This window comes from Nerophis lumbriciformis, linkage group LG16, assembly GCF_033978685.3.
Source record: "Nerophis lumbriciformis linkage group LG16, RoL_Nlum_v2.1, whole genome shotgun sequence".
NCBI lineage: Eukaryota > Metazoa > Chordata > Actinopteri > Syngnathiformes > Syngnathidae > Nerophis > Nerophis lumbriciformis.
The window spans coordinates 43,747,099-43,767,098 of NC_084563.2; the positions used below are offsets into that span (position 1 = coordinate 43,747,099).

Here is a 20,000-nt window from a genome sequence, read left to right on the forward strand (position 1 = left end):
TATGTGTTAAACATGCATGTATATTCATTAAAACACCTTTAACATGTAAACAAAAACGGCAAAATAAATAAATATAAATTATATACTGTATATATATATATAAATGTGTGTGTATATATATATATATATATATATATGTATGTATATATATATATATATATGTATATATATATATATATATATATATATATATGTATGTATATATATATATATATATATATATATATATATATATATATATATATATGTATGTATATATATATATATGATATGTGTGTGTATGTTACTCATCAGTTACTCAGTACTTGAGTAGTTTTTTCACAACATACTTTTTACTTTTACTCAAGTAAATATTTGGGTGACAACTCCTTACTTTTACTTGAGTAATAAATCTAAAGTAACAGTACTCTTACTTGAGTACAATTTCTGGCTACTCTACCCACCTCTGTATATATATATATATATATATATATATATATATATATATATAAATAAAAGAAATACTTGAATTTCAGTGTTCATTTATTTACACATATACACACACATAACACTCATCTACTCATTGTTGAGTTAAGGGTTGAATTGTCCATCCTTGTTCTATTCTCTGTCACTATTTCAGAACACACACATTATACAAATATACATGATAAAATCAATAAGAAAACGGGAGCTCTAATTTGGGAGTCTGAATTAGGATCAGAAGTTCCTATATAAACATTGCGTACTCACGTCACCATTTTGTATTGATTACTGCAGCTGTGCACTGGATTCATTCACAAATACAAACTACAACTCACAAACACTTTAGAGTTAGGCTCCACCATCAGAATGTGTACTTAAACTTATAAAGATCACATGGATATTATTCAGTGAGTTGATTCACCAAAACTAACCTGTTATACAGGAGGAAAAAGCACACAGGACGTTTCAATTGTTCACAGACTGGTCGCTCTCATCAGAATGACAAGACACTTCCGGTCTGCAGGTGATAGCATTCAATTGGGAAGAAACGCCCTACTGCCCCCTACTGACCAATGTGATTACTGATAAATGTGTAATGACAGCTCTAAAAACTAATTCAAACCACAAAATAAGATAAATAAATCAACACAAAAATGTGACACATTATGGGTGGGTCACATATGCATGTGCAGTAGATGGCAGTATTGTCCTGTTTAAAAGTGTCACAACATTGCTGTTTACGGCAGACGAACTGCTTTACGGTAGACGACAACTTGACTGCTGTTGTTGTGTGTTGTTACCGCGCTGGGAGGACGTTAATGACACTGCCTAACAATAAACCCACATAAGAAACCAAGACCTCGCCCTCCATCATTAGCTGTTTATATTGTGGGAAAGTGGACGTGTGAACAGGCTGTCAACAGTCACTCAGGTCCGCATGGAGCTGGAGGGGGCGTGGCCTCCAGCTCCGCCTGAATTTCGGGAGATTTTCGTGAGAAAATTTGTCCCGGGAGGTTTTCGGGAGAGGCGCTGAATTTCGGGAGTCTCTCGGAAAATCCGGGAGGATTGGCAAGTATGGGTTATAATAAGGTCAGGCCGAATAAGGCATTAATAAGTACTTAATAATGACTAGTTAAGAGCCAATATGTTACTAATTTGCATGTTAATAAGCAACTAATTAAAGGTCTACTGAAATGCGATTTTCTTATTTAAACGGGGATAGCAGGTCCATTCTATGTGTCATACTTGATCATTTCGCGATATTGCCATATTTTTGCTGAAAGGATTTAGTAGAGAACATCGACGATAAAGTTCGCAACTTTTGGTCGCTGATAAAAAAGCCTTGCCTGTACCGGAAGTAGCAGGCGAGTAGCGTGACGTCACAGGTTGTGGAGCTCCTCACATCTGCACATTGTTTACAATCATGGCCACCAGCAGCGAGAGCGATTCGAACCGAGAAAGCGACGATTTCCCCATTAATTTGAGCGAGGATGAAAGATTTGTGGATGAGGAAAGTGAGAGTGAAGGACTAGAGGGCAGTGGGAGCGATTCAGATAGGGAAGATGCTGTGAGAGGCGGGTGGGACCTGATATTCAGCTGGGAATGACTAAAACAGTATATAAACACAAGACATATATATACTCTATTAGCCACAACACAACCAGGCTTATATTTAATATGCCACAAATTAATCCCGCATCGCAAACACCTCCCCCTCCCGTCCATATAACCCGCCAATACAACTCAAACACCTGCACAACACACTCAATCCCACAGCCCAAAGTACCGTTCACCTCCCCAAAGTTCATACAGCACATATATTTCCCCAAAGTCCCCAAAGTTACGTACGTGACATGCACATAGCGGCACGCACGTACGGGCAAGCGATCAAATGTTTGGAAGCTGCAGCTGCATGCGTACTCACGGTACCGCGTCTGCGCATCCAACTCAAAATCCTCCTGGTAAGAGTCTCACCACTAAGAACCACTGCTCTAGAACAACTCAATTAAGCAAGCATGTCTATGAAGGTTTGTACGGTTTGGGTATTATATTTGACCAAAAGCTCAGAAGGTTAAGGACCTTTATAGTCAGGGTTCTGAAAAATATTATAGCCTGAACATGGAATGTTGTGGGATAGTGTTCATAATTTGTTAACCTCTTTTTTTTGTTGTCAATTTGCTGGTGCATTGAAGTCTTCAAATGATCTAATATGTATTTATTTAGTAAGTGGATCACTGACCAAATGGCCTTTTTTTAAATGCAAATATATTTTCATTGAATTTTACAGTTAAGATCACATTTGACAATCATGAGAGATGTCCGATAATGGCTTTCTTGCCGATATCTGATATTGTTCAACTCTTAATAAATGATTCCGATATCAACCGATGCTGACTGACAGTCGTGGAATGAACACATAATTATGCCTAATTTTGTTGTGATGCCCCGCTGGATGCATTAAACAATGTAACAAGGTTTTACAAAATAAATCAACTCAAGTTATGGAAAAAAATGCCAACATGGCACTGCCATATTTATTATTGAAGTCACAAAGTGCATTATTTTTTTTAACATGCCTCAAAACAGCAGCTTGGAATTTGGGACATGCTCTCCCTAAGAGAGCATGAGGAGGTTGAGGTGGGCGGTGTTGGGGGGGGGGGGGGGGGTATGGAGTTGCGGGGGGTGTATATTGTAGCGTCCCGGAAGAGTTAGTGCTGCAAGGGGTTCTGGGTATTTGTTCTGTTGTGTTTATGTTGTGTTACGGTGCGGATGTTCTCCCGAAATGTGTTTGTCATTCTTGTTTGGTGTGGGTTCACAGTGTGGCGCATATTTGTAACAGTGTTAAAGTTGTTTATACGGCCACCCTCAGTGTAACCTGTATGGCTGTTGACCAAGTATGCATTTCACTTGTGTGTGTGAAAAGCCGTAGGTATTATGTGATTGGGCCGGCACGCAAAGGCAGTGCCTTTAAGGTTTATTGGCGCTCTGTACCTCTCCCTACGTCCGTGTACAACTCCGTACAGCGGCGTTTTAAGCGTGCGGGCAAGCGATCAAATGTTTGGAAGCCGCAGCTGCATGCGTACTCACGGTACTGCGTCTGCGCATCCAACTCAAAATCCTCCTGGTAAGAGTCTCACCACTAAGAACCACTGCTCTAGAACAACTCAATTAAGCAAGCATGTCTATGAAGGTTTGTACGGTTTGGGTATTATATTTGACCAAAAGCTCAGAAGGTTAAGGACCTTTATAGTCAGGGTTCTGAAAAATATAATAATCTATGTTGATATATAATGTAGGAACCAGAAATATTAATAACAGAAAGAAACAACCCTTTTGTGCGAATGAGGGAGGGGGGAGGGAGGTTTTTTGGGTTGGTGCACTAATTGTAAGTGTATCTTGTGTTTTTTTATGTTGATTTATAAAATTATTTTTTTTAATTTTTAATTTTTTTATTTTTTATTTCTTGTGCGGCCCGGTACCAATCGATCCACGGACCGGTACCGGGCCGTGGCCCGGTGGTTGGAGACCACTGATGTAGACCACAAGGAAGCGTTTTACATTTAGAAAAAAATAAAAATAATATGACTCCTTTAATGCGCCTTATAATCCGGTGCGCCCTATGGTCCGGAAAATACGGTAGTAACTTTTTCGCAAAAAAATCAATTAGTGTGACTGTAAAATAAATACCGCATACTGGACACTGCAGGTAAAGTTTCCTATATTCCTGTTATTTCTTGTAAGGGAATTAGGTATTAATGAATTATGGATATAAACAAGCAAGTAAACAACAATTAATGGCCAATGCATTTACATTGTATTTGAACGAAGTGCAACCAACACTTTATGTTGAATTAACAAGAGGAAACATTTTCTGCTCTCATTTTCAATAGTCAAGCAATTTTCAATAAAAGTACAGTAGCCAACATTTTAACAGTATATTTACATGCTATATCTCCTTTGGTTTTAATTTACCAAATTGACTATAACCTCAGTCATGATTTATTTCTTTAATTCAATGACTATCATCCACTTCTTCCCAGAACTGTCTTTAACACTCACTTTCTTCACACTAAAACACTTCCTTGTGGTCTTCATAACATGTAATGGTGGTTCTTTGGTCACCATTTTGCATAGTTAATGTTTTACAGAGCATTTTCTAGTATCTTTCTGACTGTCTCTTTAAAATGCGCCGTTTTGAGGGCCGTCTAATTTTCGTGCCTCCACTCAGACTGCGTCTTCTCCCCGTCAGCCATATTGTAGTTTTTTGCGCTTCCATATGGAGTCTACTGACAAATATAAGTCAGAACTAATAAGTTACTTTGTATTAGAAATGGCAACAGTGGAGGAGCATGCGCATGTACGAGCCAGTCTGCCCCACAACAAAAGGATAAAGAAAAAGAAGGAGCTTATTGACTACCAATGGCAGACTCGCGCAAAGCTCTTCGGGTAAAACTTTACCATATAGGGAGATGTCCGCTAAGGTCACAACTGGGAAAAACTTCATAAGTGGGGCAAATTACAAACTTTTTTGGAGGAAGTATGAAGGAAGGCAAGATTGTTTTTTATAAATGGCCATGGTTTGATTTCAAATATATACAGACCCCAAATACACAAAAAGAGGTACCAATAGGTAAGATAAGTTGGTTTTGTATAAAAGGTCCTCTTTAAGGAGCACAAAAATCCAGTATCTTTTTCATAGGATTGTTTGACCTTTGCTTATATTTTGTAATGTGGATATTTAAACGCATATTATAGGTACATATTTACAAAAAAGTTGTTTTTATTTCTATTTTCATTAAAAACCTTAAAGGGGAACATCATCACAATTTCAGAAGGGTTAAAACCATTAAAAATCAGTTCCCAGTGGCTTATTTTATTTTTCGAAGTTTTTTTCAAAATTTTACCCATCACGCAATATCCCTAAAAAAAGCTTCAAAGTGCCTGATTTTAACCATCGTTATATACACCCGTCCATTTTCCTGTGACGTCACATAGTGAAGCCAACACAAACAAACATGGCGGAAAGAACAACAAGCTATAGCGACATTAGCTCGGATTCAGACTCGGATTTCAGCGGCTTAAGCGATTCAACAGATTACGCATGTATTGAAACGGATGGTTGTAGTGAGGAGGCAGGTAGCGAAAACGAAATTGAAGAAGAAACTGAAGCTATTGAGCCATATCGGTTTGATCCGTATGCAAGCGAAACCGACGAAAACGACACGACAGCCAGCGACACGGGAGAAAGCGAGGACGAATTTGGCGATCGCCTTCTAACCAACGATTGGTATGTGTTTGTTTGGCATTAAAGGAAACTAACAACTATGAACTAGGTTTACAGCATATGAAATATGCTGTAACATGCACTTTGAGAGTGCAGACAACCCAGTTTTCATCAATGAATATATTCTGTAGACATACCCTCATCCGCTCTCTTTTCCTGAAATCTGATCTGTCCAGTCCAGTTGGAAATGCATCTGCTTTGAGTGTCGCAGGATATCCACACATTCTTGCCATCTCTGTCGTAGCATAGCTTTCGTCGGTAAAGTGTGCGGAACAAACGTCCAATTTCTTGCCACTTTCGCATCTTTGGGCCACTGGTGCAACTTGAATCCGTCACTGTTCGTGTTGTTACACCCTCCGACAACACACCGACGAGGCATGATGTCTCCAAGGTACGGAAAACAGTCGAAAAAACGGAAAATAACAGCTGATTTGACTCTGTGTTTGTAATGTGTTTGAGAAACTGGCGGATTGCTCCCCGATGTGACGTCACGAATAATAGAAAGGCGTTTAATTCGCCAAAATTCACCCATTTAGAGTTCGGAAATCGGTTAAAAAAATATATGGTCTTTTTTTCTGCAACATCAAGGTATACATTGACGCTTACATAGGTCTGGTGATAATGTTCCCCTTTAATTAGCTTTTGTTCTATGAAACTAAGTTAATCAATTATTCTCTTAATCAGCTCAGAGTTTCTGTATTTCTCAGTGTTTCCTCTACTTGTTTTTTCTTGCCTGCAGAGTACGTAAGATACTCAATCTGCGGCTTTTTGAGGACGAGAATGGGCGGGCATGGAGCAAAAGTGTCATGGACGGGAATTTTGAGGTGCTGTGTGTGAGTCAGTTCACCCTGCAGTGCATTCTTAAAGGCAACAAGCCGGACTTCCATTCAGCGATGCCCGCAGAGTTGGCCCAACCTTTCTACGCCAGCATCCTGGAGAATATGAGGAGTGGCTACAAGCCCGAGCTTGTTAAAGGTGGGTTAACCGATGACACTTTCATGTGTTACTTTATGTAATAGTCTGGGGAAAACTTTGTTTTGTCTCTGAAAGTGCTGGTCTATGAAGTCTCGCCCTTATAATCCAAGGGCTAGACTCAATGACATGTCATTGAGTAAAGCATAGACATCCGCCTATGCTGAATTGGTGCCAACAGACTCAAACTGTAATACATTCCTTTATCAGCATCTTTATCTAGATCAGGGGTGTCCAAACTTCAAACTTCAGATTTGAAAGGTGTCTTCAAATCTGACCCAAGAGACGTTTAATAAGGATTTCAAGTCCATCTATCCATCCATTTTCTACCGCTTGTCCCGTTCATGGTCGTGGGGGTGCTGGAGCCTATCTCAGCTGCATTCAAGTCATTTTGAAATTTGATTCATATGTCTTATTGCCATCTTGTGGAGTTATTTAGGTCCTTGACCAATTAGATTTATTTTAATGATATAAAAGTGCAACCTTTACTTACAAAACCCAAAACCAGTGAAGTTGGCACGTTGTGTCAATCGTAAATAAAAATACAATACAATGATTTGCAAATCCTTTTCAACTTATATTCAATTGAATAGACTGCAAAGACAAGATACTTAATGTTCGAACCGAGAAACTTATTTTAATCATTAAATTATAATTTAATGGTAGCAACATTTGTAGACCAATGATACTATTTATGGTCGAGGCGGAGAGTGGGGTCACACAAGGGCAGCACGGTGGAACAGGGGTTAGTGCATGTGCCTCACAATACGAAGGCCCTGAGTAGTCCTGAGTTCAATCCCGGGCTCAGGATCTTTCTGTATGGAGTTTGCATGTTCTCCCCGTGACTGCGTGGGTTCCCTCCGGGTGCTCCGGCTTCCTCTCATTGCCAAAAACATGCACCTGGGGATAGGTTGATTGGCAACACTAAATCGGCCCTAGTGTGTGAATGTGAGTGTGAATGTTGTCTGTCTATCTGTTTACACCCTGGCGAATTGTCCAGGGTGTACCCCGCCTTCCGCCCGAATGCAGCTGAGATAGGCTCCAGCACCCCCCCGCGACCCCAAAAGGGACAAGCGATAGAAAATGGATGGATGAATGGGCACAACAGAAAATGATCAATAAGCACTGGCCTATACTCACCACTAGTCGACGCCTCGCACCCATTTATGTTAATCACTGTAAGGCTGACAACAATGGACTCCCCATCGCTTGCTGTAAAAGTTCATGTTTTAGCCAGGGACGAAATTTGGATTTAAGAGTTGGCTTGAATACAGAGGGAGTACAAGTTATTTTTTTAATTTTCTTTATCTGTGTGAAACTATTTTAATTAGACATGTCCGATAATATCGGCCTGCCGATATTATCGGCCGATAAATGCTTTAAAATGTAATATCGGAAATTATTTGTATCGTTTTTTTATTTTTTATTTTATTTTATTTTATTTTATTTTTTTAATTAAATCAACATAAAAAACACAAGATACACTTACAATTAATACACCAACCCAAAAAACCTTCCTCCCCCATTCACACTCATTCAGACTCAGTCACACAAAAGGGTTGTTTCTTTCTGTTATTAATATTCTGGTTCCTACATTATATATCAATATATATCAATACAGTCTGCAAGGGATAGTCTGTAAGCACACACGATTGTGCGTGCTGCTGGTCCACTAATAGTACTAACCTTTAACAGTTAATTTTACTCATTGTCATTAATTACTAGTTTCTATGTAACTGTTTTTATATTGTTTTACTTTCTTTTTTTATTCAAGAAAATGTTCTTTTTTTTTTTTTTTAAAAGACCTTATCTTCACCATACCCGGTTATCCAAATTAAGTATAATAATGTGTTAATTCCACTGCTGTATATATCGGTTGATATCGGTATCGGTTGATATCGGTATCGGTAATTAAGGGTTTGGTCAATATCGGAATATCGGAAATCGGCAAAAAGCCATTATCGGACATCCCTAATTTTAATACTATTTGACTAAAATTGAATTTATTTAGATGCACATTATGGAGTATTAGGAATACATAATAAACAAACTATTTATTTTTAGTGCAAAACAACAAAATTAACAATAAATGGAAAACAAGTTTACAAGTGCAACTTTACTTTTTTCTGACATTATTTGAATCAAACCAATGCTTTTATGCTATTCCTATTGTGAAGGTGCTCTCTAATTGCTAGACTACAAGAGACTGAAAGGTTGGCAATTCTCATACAACCGTAATTTTGGCGGGGGGTGCGACTTATACTCAGGAGCGACTTATGTGTGAAAATATTAACACATTACCGTAAAGTATCAAATAATATTATTTAGCTCATTCACGTAAGAGACTAGACGTATAAGATTTCATGGGATTTAGCGATTAGGAGTGACAGATTGTTTGGTAAACATACAGCATGTTCTATATGTTATAGTTATTTGAATGACTCTTACCATAATATGTTACGTTAACATACCAGGCACGTTCTCAGTTGGTTATTTATGCGTCATATAACGTACACTTATTCAATGTGTTGTTCACTATTTTTTTATTTATTTTAAATTGCCTTTCAAACGTCTATTCTTGGTGTTGTTTTTTTTTAAATACATTTCCCCAAAAAATGCGACTTATACTCCAGTGCGACTTGTATATGTTTTTTTTCCTTCTTTATTATGCATTTTTGGCCGGTGCGACTTATACTCCGGAGCGACTTATAGTCCGAAAAATACGGTAAATACATCTGTGATAAGTGTGTCTGGCAAGGTGACTAGGTTTGTTATTACATTTCGTATTAAGCACCCGGTTATTTATTCATTACTGCTAAAACATGAACTTTTTTGTACAGCAAGCATTCGAGAGTCCTCAGTCCATTGTTATCGGCTCCAACAGTGATACAAATCGGTGCGAGGCACCGACTAGAGGTGAGTATTGACAAAGGAAAGGTGAAGTCACAGACATATTTATTTCACACGTTGAGATTGCTGCGTGACACACAGATATTCCATGGCAGAAGTGTAGCAAAAACAGTGTGGAGCGGGTTGTTAGACATCATTTGCCATTAAACACCTAGTATCTAGATGGATCTGAATACTTGCTATCAATCACAATGTATTTATATAGCCGTCATGGGGGAACTGCACTATTTTTTGGAATATCACAATCATTATGAGAGATAAAAAGACTAAAGTTTTTTTTTTTGCGTTCTAACAATCAGCTCGTTCTTGGTGGCTAGCAACGCAGCTAATGGTAGCAATCAATTCTACCTGTAAATCAAACAAATAACAGAGTCTTTTCCCTCTTTGGGTTTCCTCGTCGGCATGACGTTGTGGCACAGCTGGATTTAAATCAATTAAATTAGGCTGACTGGCACAAGGATGTTTAGGTACATTTCTACCATACATGAAAAATGCGATTAGGCCACACTTCAACAAAACGACACACTTGAACAAAAACTACTTCCTGGGAAGTAGAAGGTAAGACAAGATTGTTTTATAAATATCTCTGCGATGCCTCCACTGTTGGATTTCACATTTTCGGGACTTATGCAGATCCCAAATACACATAAGCAGGTACGAATAGGTGAAAAAAGATGGTTTTGCATAACACACACACACTGATTAGTGAAAGAAATGTTTCAAAATTTGAACTTTAAAGGGGAACATTATCACAATTTCAGAAGGGTTAAACCCATTAAAAATCAGTTCCCAGTGGCTTATTTTATTTTTCGAATTTTTTTTCAAAATTTTACCCATCACGCAATACCCCTAAAAAAAGCTTCAAAGTGCCTGATTTTAACCATCGTTATATACACCCGTCCATTTTCCTGTGACGTCACACAGTGATGCCAATACAAACAAACATGGCGGATAGAACAGCAAGGTATAGCGACATTAGCTCGGATTCAGACTCGGATTTCAGCGGCTTAAGCGATTCAACAGATTACGCATGTATTGAAACGGGTGGTTGTAGTGTGGAGGCAGGTAGCGAAAACGAAATTGAAGAAGAAACTGAAGCTATTGAGCCATATAGGTTTGAACCGTATGCAAGCGAAACCGACGAAAACGACACGACAGCCAGCGACACGGGAGAAAGCGAGGACGAATTCGGCGATCGCCTTCTAACCAACGATTGGTATGTGTTTGTTTGGCATTAAAGGAAACTAACAACTATGAACTAGGTTTACAGCATATGAAATACATTTGGCAACAACATGCACTTTGAGAGTGCAGACAGCCCAGTTTTCATCAATAAATATATTCTGTAGACATACCCTCATCCGCTCTCTTTTCCTGAAAGCTGATCTGTCCAGTCCAGTTGGAAATGCATCTGCTTTGAGTGTCGCAGGATATCCACACATTCTTGCCATCTCTGTCGTAGCATAGCTTTCGTCGGTAAAGTGTGCGGAACAAACGCCCAATTTCTTGCCACTTTTGCATCTTTGGGCCACTGGTGCAACTTGAATCCGTCCCTGTTCGTGTTGTTACACCCTCCGACAACACACCGACGAGGCATGATGTCTCCAAGGTACGGAAAACAGTCGAAAAAACGGAAAATAACAGCTGATTTGACTCAGTGTTTGTAATGTGTTTGAGAAAATGGCGGATTGCTTCCCGATGTGACGTCACGAATAATAGAAAGGCGTTTAATTCGCCAAAATTCACCCATTTAGAGTTCGGAAATCGGTTAAAAAAATATATGGTCTTTTTTCTGCAACATCAAGGTATATATTGACGCTTACATAGGTCTGGTGATAATGTTCCCCTTTAAGGCAGATCTCTTTAAATAGTGAGGTTTCAGTGAGGCCAGTTTTTTGCGTTTTTATTCATTCTTGAAGGATACACAAGCCTCCAGTGAATATAGGAGATAATGAGGATATATAATATCCTTGAATAGAATAAGGTTTTTATTTGGAGCAAGTGCTCATCAACAACTAGTTTGACACCTGCAGATAAATACACATCAGTAGGAATAGGTAAAACAACGATTTTACAGATTATGGATCAATGTTTTTTTAATTTAGCAATATCGATTCACATTATCGAATGGGGCATGACAGAAAATCATTGAGAACCAATTGGTTAAGGTGTTAGTCAAGTGAAAACATTGTTTAGATCAACGCTATGTTGTCCTGCACGTTACTGCATTTAGAACAGTTTTGGGAAGTTGGTGTGGATGATTAGTACTAGGACGCTGACACGGAACTGCGTGAGGTGTCAGAGAAATCACCTCGGCTCACCCAGGACTTCTAATTAGCTCCGCCCTCGAAAGAGGAAACATGATGATGCAGCATTATTTTAGCCTGGCCCACTGTCAGTATGTAGACGGTGTCATTAATCTCACTGGCCCAATGAAGAACATTTAGGCTGTTCTCATACGGCATCCATCCTAAATGTGTCTGGGCTATACAGGAACTTATAAAACGTTGCTTCAGTTGTACTGCTTATATCGTGATGGACCAGGGGTTCCCAAACATTTTAAACAAAAATACAACAATACATTTTTCTATTGAATATGCTAAAACCAATCCAATGTAGGTCAGTAGGTGTTCAAGCCACGGGTGTTCAAAGTGTGGCAACAAAAACAAAAAAAAGAAACTAAGCAAGGAACACTAAAAAAAAATGAGCAAACACGCAAAATGTGTTCTAGCGCTGGACAATTAATAACATTTAAATTTGGATGTTGACTTCTCACGATCATATTAATATTATAATAAAAAAAAGAATAATGGGCGGTGCAACATGCATGGCAATTCCTGAGCTTGTAACGGTGAAAAGAATGAGTGAACGTAAGAGTGGAAAAAAATACCACGTCTTCTAGAAGTTTGGGATTTCACTATGGTTGCTACTTTTTATTTGACACAGCGCTAGTATGCGTAATCCATAATCACGACACTCAACAAAAAAAGTAAGGACGTGATTGTCATGATCCGTGGCCTGGATCATGTTTTTGTTATATTCTGTTACTTTGGGACTCCCTTAGTTCCTGTTTTTGTGCACCCTTAGTTACCTTGGGTGCTTATTGTTTCCACCTGTCTCTGATTGGTGCTCGGGACGCTCACCTGTTTTCCGAGCACTAATCAGAGGGACTATTTAAGCCTGCCTTTGCTGGTCAGTCGGTCTGGCTTCATTGTTTGCTTCATGCAACAAGTTACGTGAGTATTACTTGTCTTTTGCCTATGCTAAGTGGTAGCCTTAGCTTCGAGTGCGATCAGCACGTGGTTCCGTCGGCTTGTTTTCTGTTTTGGCACTTGTTCGAGTTTTTGAGAATAAATCATGTTCCTACCTGCACGTCCTGTCCGGAGTGGTCTGTTTGCATCCCGGGGGAACGAACCTCGCAGCAAGCTGCGACCCCCCGCACGTGAAACAATGAAGCCAGGCCGACTGACCGGCAAAGAAGAACCAAACTTCATGGATGCTTTTTGTGACCATCAAGTATGTGCTCCAATCACTCTATCACAAAAAATAAGTTGTAGAAATGATTGGAAACTAAAAACAGCCATGACATTATGTTCTTTACAAGTGTATGTAAACTTTGAACCACGACTGTAAGTGTAAAAGTTAAAAAACGGATTTTTTATTTTTTTTAAGAGAGACACATTTATTGTTTCCTCATATAGGTATAGTTATTTTAATTTATTGTTATTATTGTTACTATTTTTGTCAGGCTTGTCCCTGCCAGTTTGGTCATGTTTTAGTTTTTCCTCTGTCTGTCTTTATTTCCTGTCAGCGCTCTTATTTTGTCTTTATTTCCTGCTTGTATCCCTGAGTGCTTTTTCCCCTCAGCTGTGGCTGATTGGCACCTGGCCACACCTGGTGTCAATCAGCCAGCTACTATTTAGTCCTGCTTTGCCCTCCAGTCAGTGCTGGAGTATTGTCATCATGATTGTCAATGTCATTAATACTTGTCGTTGTCGCTGTGTCTACTTCTGTTCACTGTGCTCTTGTCATAGTTCCTTCGTGTCACAGTAAGTGTTTTTGTTTCTTGTCCACAGTTAGCCTTTGTACTAGTTTTTGTTCATAGCCAAGTTTGTTCTCCGCCTTGTGCGCGCCTTTTGTTTGTACCCTTTTGTTTGTTCTTGTTTTAGTGTTAAATTAAATCATGTTTTCCTGCATCAAGCCTGCCGTCTCTGCATCTTGGGGTTTGTCACCTACACCCTGTGACAATTTTACTTGTTTATTCCTTACTCATTTGTTTTTTCTTTTAAATTAAATTAAAAGTGGATTTTTTGTTCAAATTAATGAATAATAGTGGTGTTAATCATGATTTTAATATCAATCAAAATAATCGTGATTATTTTTGCCATAATCATCCAGCCCTAATTGCACTAAGAAAAAGTTGAATTGTTAAAAAAACAAAGTGTTCTATTTAGAGGAAATCAACTCTGTAAAAAAGTATCCCCGATATGAACCTGTGCAGAAAGAGAGTTCATGCAAGGGGGTAAGCAGTTGCTCAGGCAGGAACTTTTCAGTGAATCCTACCAGGGCTAAAGGCCAGCCGAGCCGTGCGGTGGTCTGGCATATTTCGTGTCTGACGGGGGAGCTCCTACCCTGCAGCTTCCCAATGTCCGGAAGCTCAATGTGTGACAATTTGATTGCGATGTTGACATGAATCAGACATATTCGAATCTGAGGTTTTCTCTAATCAACTATTCTAAGACACTTCTAAAAATATGTGTAAAATATAATTATACATCTCATTAAAAATAAAACATTTTTAGAATATACTGAGATAAAAAAAAAAAGAGTTGCGGGGGTTCACACTTTGGACACACCTCATTAAGACTGAGACCATATTGCCTCATTAGATGAAAAGATGTTAGTTGTCACTTAATTGTACAAAATATTGGATTAACAACTGGTCACTTCCCACCGCATGCCTAAATATGTGTTGTGTGTTCTCAGATGGAAGGTTTGGGGCCTCCATGCAAGTACACATTCAAAATGATGGCCCTGTTACCATTGAAGTTGTTTCACCGACTGCTTCTGCAGACCCCAGACAGGTACTGTCAACTATCGATTTGTGTATTTCTGTCAAAACACCAGACTTGGATGGAGATATCTGCCAGATTAACCAGTGTGTCAGTTGTCATCGTTACCACATTTTGTTCCTCTGCTAGGTGGTAATATACAGTATATACTTTTATTTTGTACAGCCTTTGTTAATACTCATGGTTTAATTGGCTGTTATGCAGAAGGGCGCTGTATCATACTGACTAGTGTTGCTAATATGTCATCTATAACTATATCTTACAAACCCCGTTTCCATATGAGTTGGGAAATTGTGTTGGATGTAAATATAAACGGAATACAATAATTTGCAAATCATTTTCAACCCATATTCAGTTGAATATGCTACAAAGACAACATATTTGATGTTCAATCTGATAAACATTTTTTTTTTTTTTGCAAATAATCATTAACTTTAGAATTTGATGCCAGCAACACATGACAAAGAAGTTGGGAAAGGTGGCAATAAATACTGATAAAGTTGAGGAATGCTCATCAAACACTTATTTGGAACATTCCACAGGTGTGCAGGCTAATTGGGAACAGGTGGGTGCCATAATTGGGTATAAAAACAGCTTCCCAAAAAATGCTCAGTCTTTCACAAGAAAGGATTGGGTGAGGTACACCCCTTTGTCCACAACTGCGTGAGCAAATAGTCAAACAGTTTAAGAACAACGTTTCTCAAAGTGCAATTGCAAGAAATTTAGGGGTTTCAACATCTACGGTCCATAATATCATCAAAAGGTTCAGAGAATCTGGAGAAATCACTCCACGTAAGCGGCATGGCCGGAAACCAACATTGAATGACCGTGACCTTCGATCCCTTAGACGGCACTGTATCAAAAACCGACATCAATGTCTAAAGGATATCACCACATGGGCTCAGGAACACTTCAGAAAACCACTGTCACTAAATACAGTTTGTCGCTACATCTGTAACTGCAAGTTAAAGCTCTACTATGCAAAACGAAAGCCATTTATCAACAACATCCAGAAACGCCGCCGGCTTCTCTGGGCCCAAGATCATCTAAGATGGACTAATGCAAATTGGAAAAGTGTTCTGTGGTCTGACGAGTCCACATTTCAAATTGTTTTTGGAAATATTCGACATCGTGTCATCCGGACCAAAGGGGAAGCGAACCATACAGACTGTTATCGACGCAAAGTTCAAAAGCCAGCATCTGTGATGGTATGGGGGTGTATTAGTGCCCAAGGCATGGGTAACTTACACATCTGTGAAGGCACTATTAATGCTGAAAGGTACATACAGGTTTTGGAACAACATATGTTGCCATCTAAGCGCCGTCTTTTTCATGGACGCCCCTGCTTATTTCAGCAAGACAATGCCAAGCCACATTCAGCATGTGTTACAACAGTGTGGCTTTGTAAAAAAAAGAGTGCGGGTACTTTCCTGGCTCACCTGCAGTCCAGACCTGTCTCCCATCAAAAATGTGGGGCGCATTATGAAGCGTAAAATACGACAGCGGAGACCCCGGACTGTTGAACGACTGAAGCTCTACATAAAACAAGAATGGGAAAGAATTCCACTTTCAAAGCTTCAACAATTAGTTTCCTCAGTTCCCAATCGTTTACTGAGTGTTGTTAAAAGAAAAGGTGATGTAACGCAGTGGTGAACATGCCCTTTCCCAACTACTTTGGCACGTGTTGCAGCCATGAAATTCTAAGTTAATTATTATTTGCAAAAAAAAAAAAAAAGTTTATGAGTTTGAACATCAAATATCTTGTCTTTGTAGTGCATTCAATTGAATATGGGTTGAAAAGGATTTGCAAATCATTGTATTCCGTTTATATTTACATCTAACACAATTTCCCAACTCATATGGAAACGGGGTTTGTAGTAACTCTACATGTTGCCACAACCAGCAGGTACCTAATTGACTAAATAGAAATATACATACAGTATTTGCTCTGGTCGCGGCATTAATTTACATCAGGGGTGTCATATTCATTTTTGATCCGGGGCCACATGGAGAAAAATCTACTCCCAAGTGGGCCGGACTGGTAAAATCACGGCACAATAACTTAAAAATAAAGACAACTTCAGATTGTTTTCTTTGTTTAAAAATACATTAAGTGCATTCTGAAAATGTACAAATCATAATGTTGTTGGGGTTTTTTTTACACTTACCGGATTTTTCGGATTATAAATCGTTCCGGAGTATAAATCGCACCGGCCGAAAATGCATAATAAAGAAGGAAAAAAACATATGTAAGTCACACTAGAGTATAAGTCGCATTTTTTGGGGAAATTTATTTGATCAAATCCAACACCAAGAAGACATTTGAAAGACAATTTAAAATAAATAAAGAATAGTGAACAACAGGCTGAATAAGTGTACGTTATATGACGCATTAATAACGAACTGAGACTGGTATGTTAACGTAACATATTATGGTAAGAGTTATTAAAAAAACTATAACATATAGAACATGCTTTACTTTTACCAAACAATTTGTCACTCCTAATCGCTAAATCCGATGAAATCTTCTCCCTCGGTGTCGCTTCTAAACAACTCTGTCAACTCCAAAGGTAGACAATGCGCCACTTCCTCTTCTATCGGTACGTCGCTTTCGTCAGAGTCATCGTCAGTTGCAGTTCCAATTATTCCAGCCTTTCTGAATCCGAACAGGATGGTTTCGGTTGTCACTGAAGCCCTTGCTTTGTCGATCCATCCAATGACATCGCTTACTCCAAACTTTCTTTCTGCTGCTCGATTGCCGTTTTCTGCTGCATATTTCACTACTTCCAGCTTGTAACCTGCAGTATATGATTTCCTTTTCGGTGCCATTTTTGTTCAGCCCTTCTCAGTTTTTATAAGTTACCGCCAATGTTGAAATGATCAATTTTCATAGGTACGGAAGTAGTAGCAGGTAGCATCTTTTTTTTCACAATGCACTTCGGCCATGACCCGCCCCCGCCAAATATTTATTGGTTGACGTGTGTGTGTGACGATTGCTGATCTACGCCTAGTCTCTTATGTGAATGAGATAAATAATATTATTTGATATTTTACGGTAATGTGTTAATAATTTTACACATAAATCGCTCCAGAGTATAATTCGCACCCCCGGCCAAACTATGAAAAAAACTGCGACTTATAAACCGAAAAATACAGTACATGTTGCGGTTGATAGTATTCTATCTTTATTTGTCGTTATTTATACTTTCTGAATACATTATGTGATAATGTTCATTAGTCAACTCATTGGTGTTAATTTTCAATCTATCACGATAAAAAAAGTATATCAAAATCAAATTACAGATGCTATTTATGTAGTTTGCTCATTTTCCTCGACTCGTGCACTAACATCATGTGGTTTATTTTTTATTTTTTTACATATGTAGCATCTACAAGGATTCAAAGAATTGCTATTGTGACATCTAGTGGACACATTTAGAGCAGCAGTTTCTTTCATTCAAAAATTTCGGCTTTTTTTTAAAAACTCGGATAAAACCTGTGCCCGCGGCCCGTACATTTGACATCCCTGATTTACATAGATAAATCCATGTTTTTAATATTGCATCGGAAACCTTGACATGTGTGAATAAAATCTTCCCAATGTCCCTATGTTTGCATACTCAACCTATTTGGCGGCTTTTTATGTGGTGGGCTTGGTTTGCATGCCCAAAAGAAAGGATGTTAAGCAGTCCTTAGAATTTTAATCTTGTCCAACTGAAGCCAAGCATTAGGGATAAAGAGCCAGTTTGGCACAGAATGATCAACATAGTTCCCTTCTCCCATGAATCGGAATCAAGCGGCCATCCAACAATAGCATAGAATGAAATTACTCTGTTCATCTCATCCATCCATCTGTCCCTTTTGGAATCGCGGGGGATGCTGGAGCCTATCTCAGCTGCATTGGGGCGGAAGGGCGATGTACACCCTGGACAAGTTGCCATCTCATCACAGGGCCAACACAGATAGACAGATAACATTCACACTCACATTCACACTCTAGGGCCATTTCATATTTGGCCACGTGGAAATGGATGGATGGATGGATAGTTGATGGTTTCTTTGCCAAAAAAGTAATTGAATTATTGCGATCTTGGTCTCAAGATGTCGAGACGTAACCGACACGACAAGTAGGACTGTTTGAAGTGCCAATACTAACAGAGCTAGCAGTTTTGTTGGTTTTTGTGGGTTTTGCCATCTGGCTCACCGCTTGAGGGAAGTGGGATGTGTGGAGGGCAATGGGCACTGGACTTTTGTATGTGTGTGGCCGGAGTTTTGCGGGAGGGTCGTCCAGAGGATGAGACCCAATTTGTAAGACCTTTTAGTGGCGTATACTGAACACAAGGAGTAAACGAAAGTCTATTTATATTGCTCCGAAGATTGTTGGGATGTTGAGAAGTGGCGGGATTTAATAAGCTCTGCTTCTTCTTACTTCCTACTCCTACTTGAACATGTTAAAATGAAAACTGTAAACCTTAGTTTGTGCACAAATGTAATCTGGTGTGCATGTCTGAAAGAAAATGAACTGAACTGAAATGCTAAGGGAATTACCCTTTAATAGGTGTAATTAGTTACTAGGGCAGTGGTTCTTAACCTTTTTGGAGATACCGAACCCCACCAGTTTCATATGCGCATTCACCGAACCCTTCTTTAGTGAAAAATATATATATATATATATTTTTTCAAATTCAAGACAAAGTTATATGTTTTTTTTACCGGTGCACAACATGAACCATGCATGTGTAATGGCCATAGGGGTCCATCGAGGCGTATATATAAAATAAATATTGCCAGTCACAGTTAACTTGTGCTCAGCTGTGAAAATAAATATATATATACTTATTATGTCATCCATTTACTTATTATTAACTGTTACAGGCGTATCAAATAATCATTAATATTAAAAATGTAACTTAATAATATGTGGGGATATAAAAGGCATCCGGTACTATCAGACCGGGCGGAAGCGGAAATTGACGTCATAAACCACCTAGGACAGGGGTCGGCAACCCGCGGCTCCGGAGCCACATGCGGCTCTTTGATCACTCTGATGCGGTTCAGCAGCTTACTTGCTGAGCCCCCCAATTTTCCCGTGAGACTTCCGGGAATTCAGTGCCTCTCGCAGAAAACTCCCGGGATTAATGTTCACCTATTTTCACCCTTACAGCTATAATAAGGGCGTGCCATGATGGTACAACATTTGGCGCCCTCTACAACCTGTAGTAACAGCGTGCCAGCCCATCACTAGTTATACAGAATACATTTTTTGCTTGCACATGTACGCGGCAGCAAGGCATACTTGG

The 20,000-nt window shown here is 39.0% G+C and overlaps 1 protein-coding gene across 1 annotated transcript in view; it reads left to right on the forward strand.

Moving 5' to 3' along the window:
- Positions 1-20,000, forward strand: part of dtd1 (D-aminoacyl-tRNA deacylase 1) — a 62,731-nt gene that overhangs the window by 1,734 nt on the left and 40,997 nt on the right. Inside the window, exons 3-4 of the mRNA XM_061977209.1 lie at positions 6,486-6,721; positions 14,615-14,712. Of these exons, the coding sequence (XP_061833193.1) occupies positions 6,486-6,721; positions 14,615-14,712 (334 nt within the window). The remainder of the gene's footprint in view (positions 1-6,485; positions 6,722-14,614; positions 14,713-20,000) is intronic.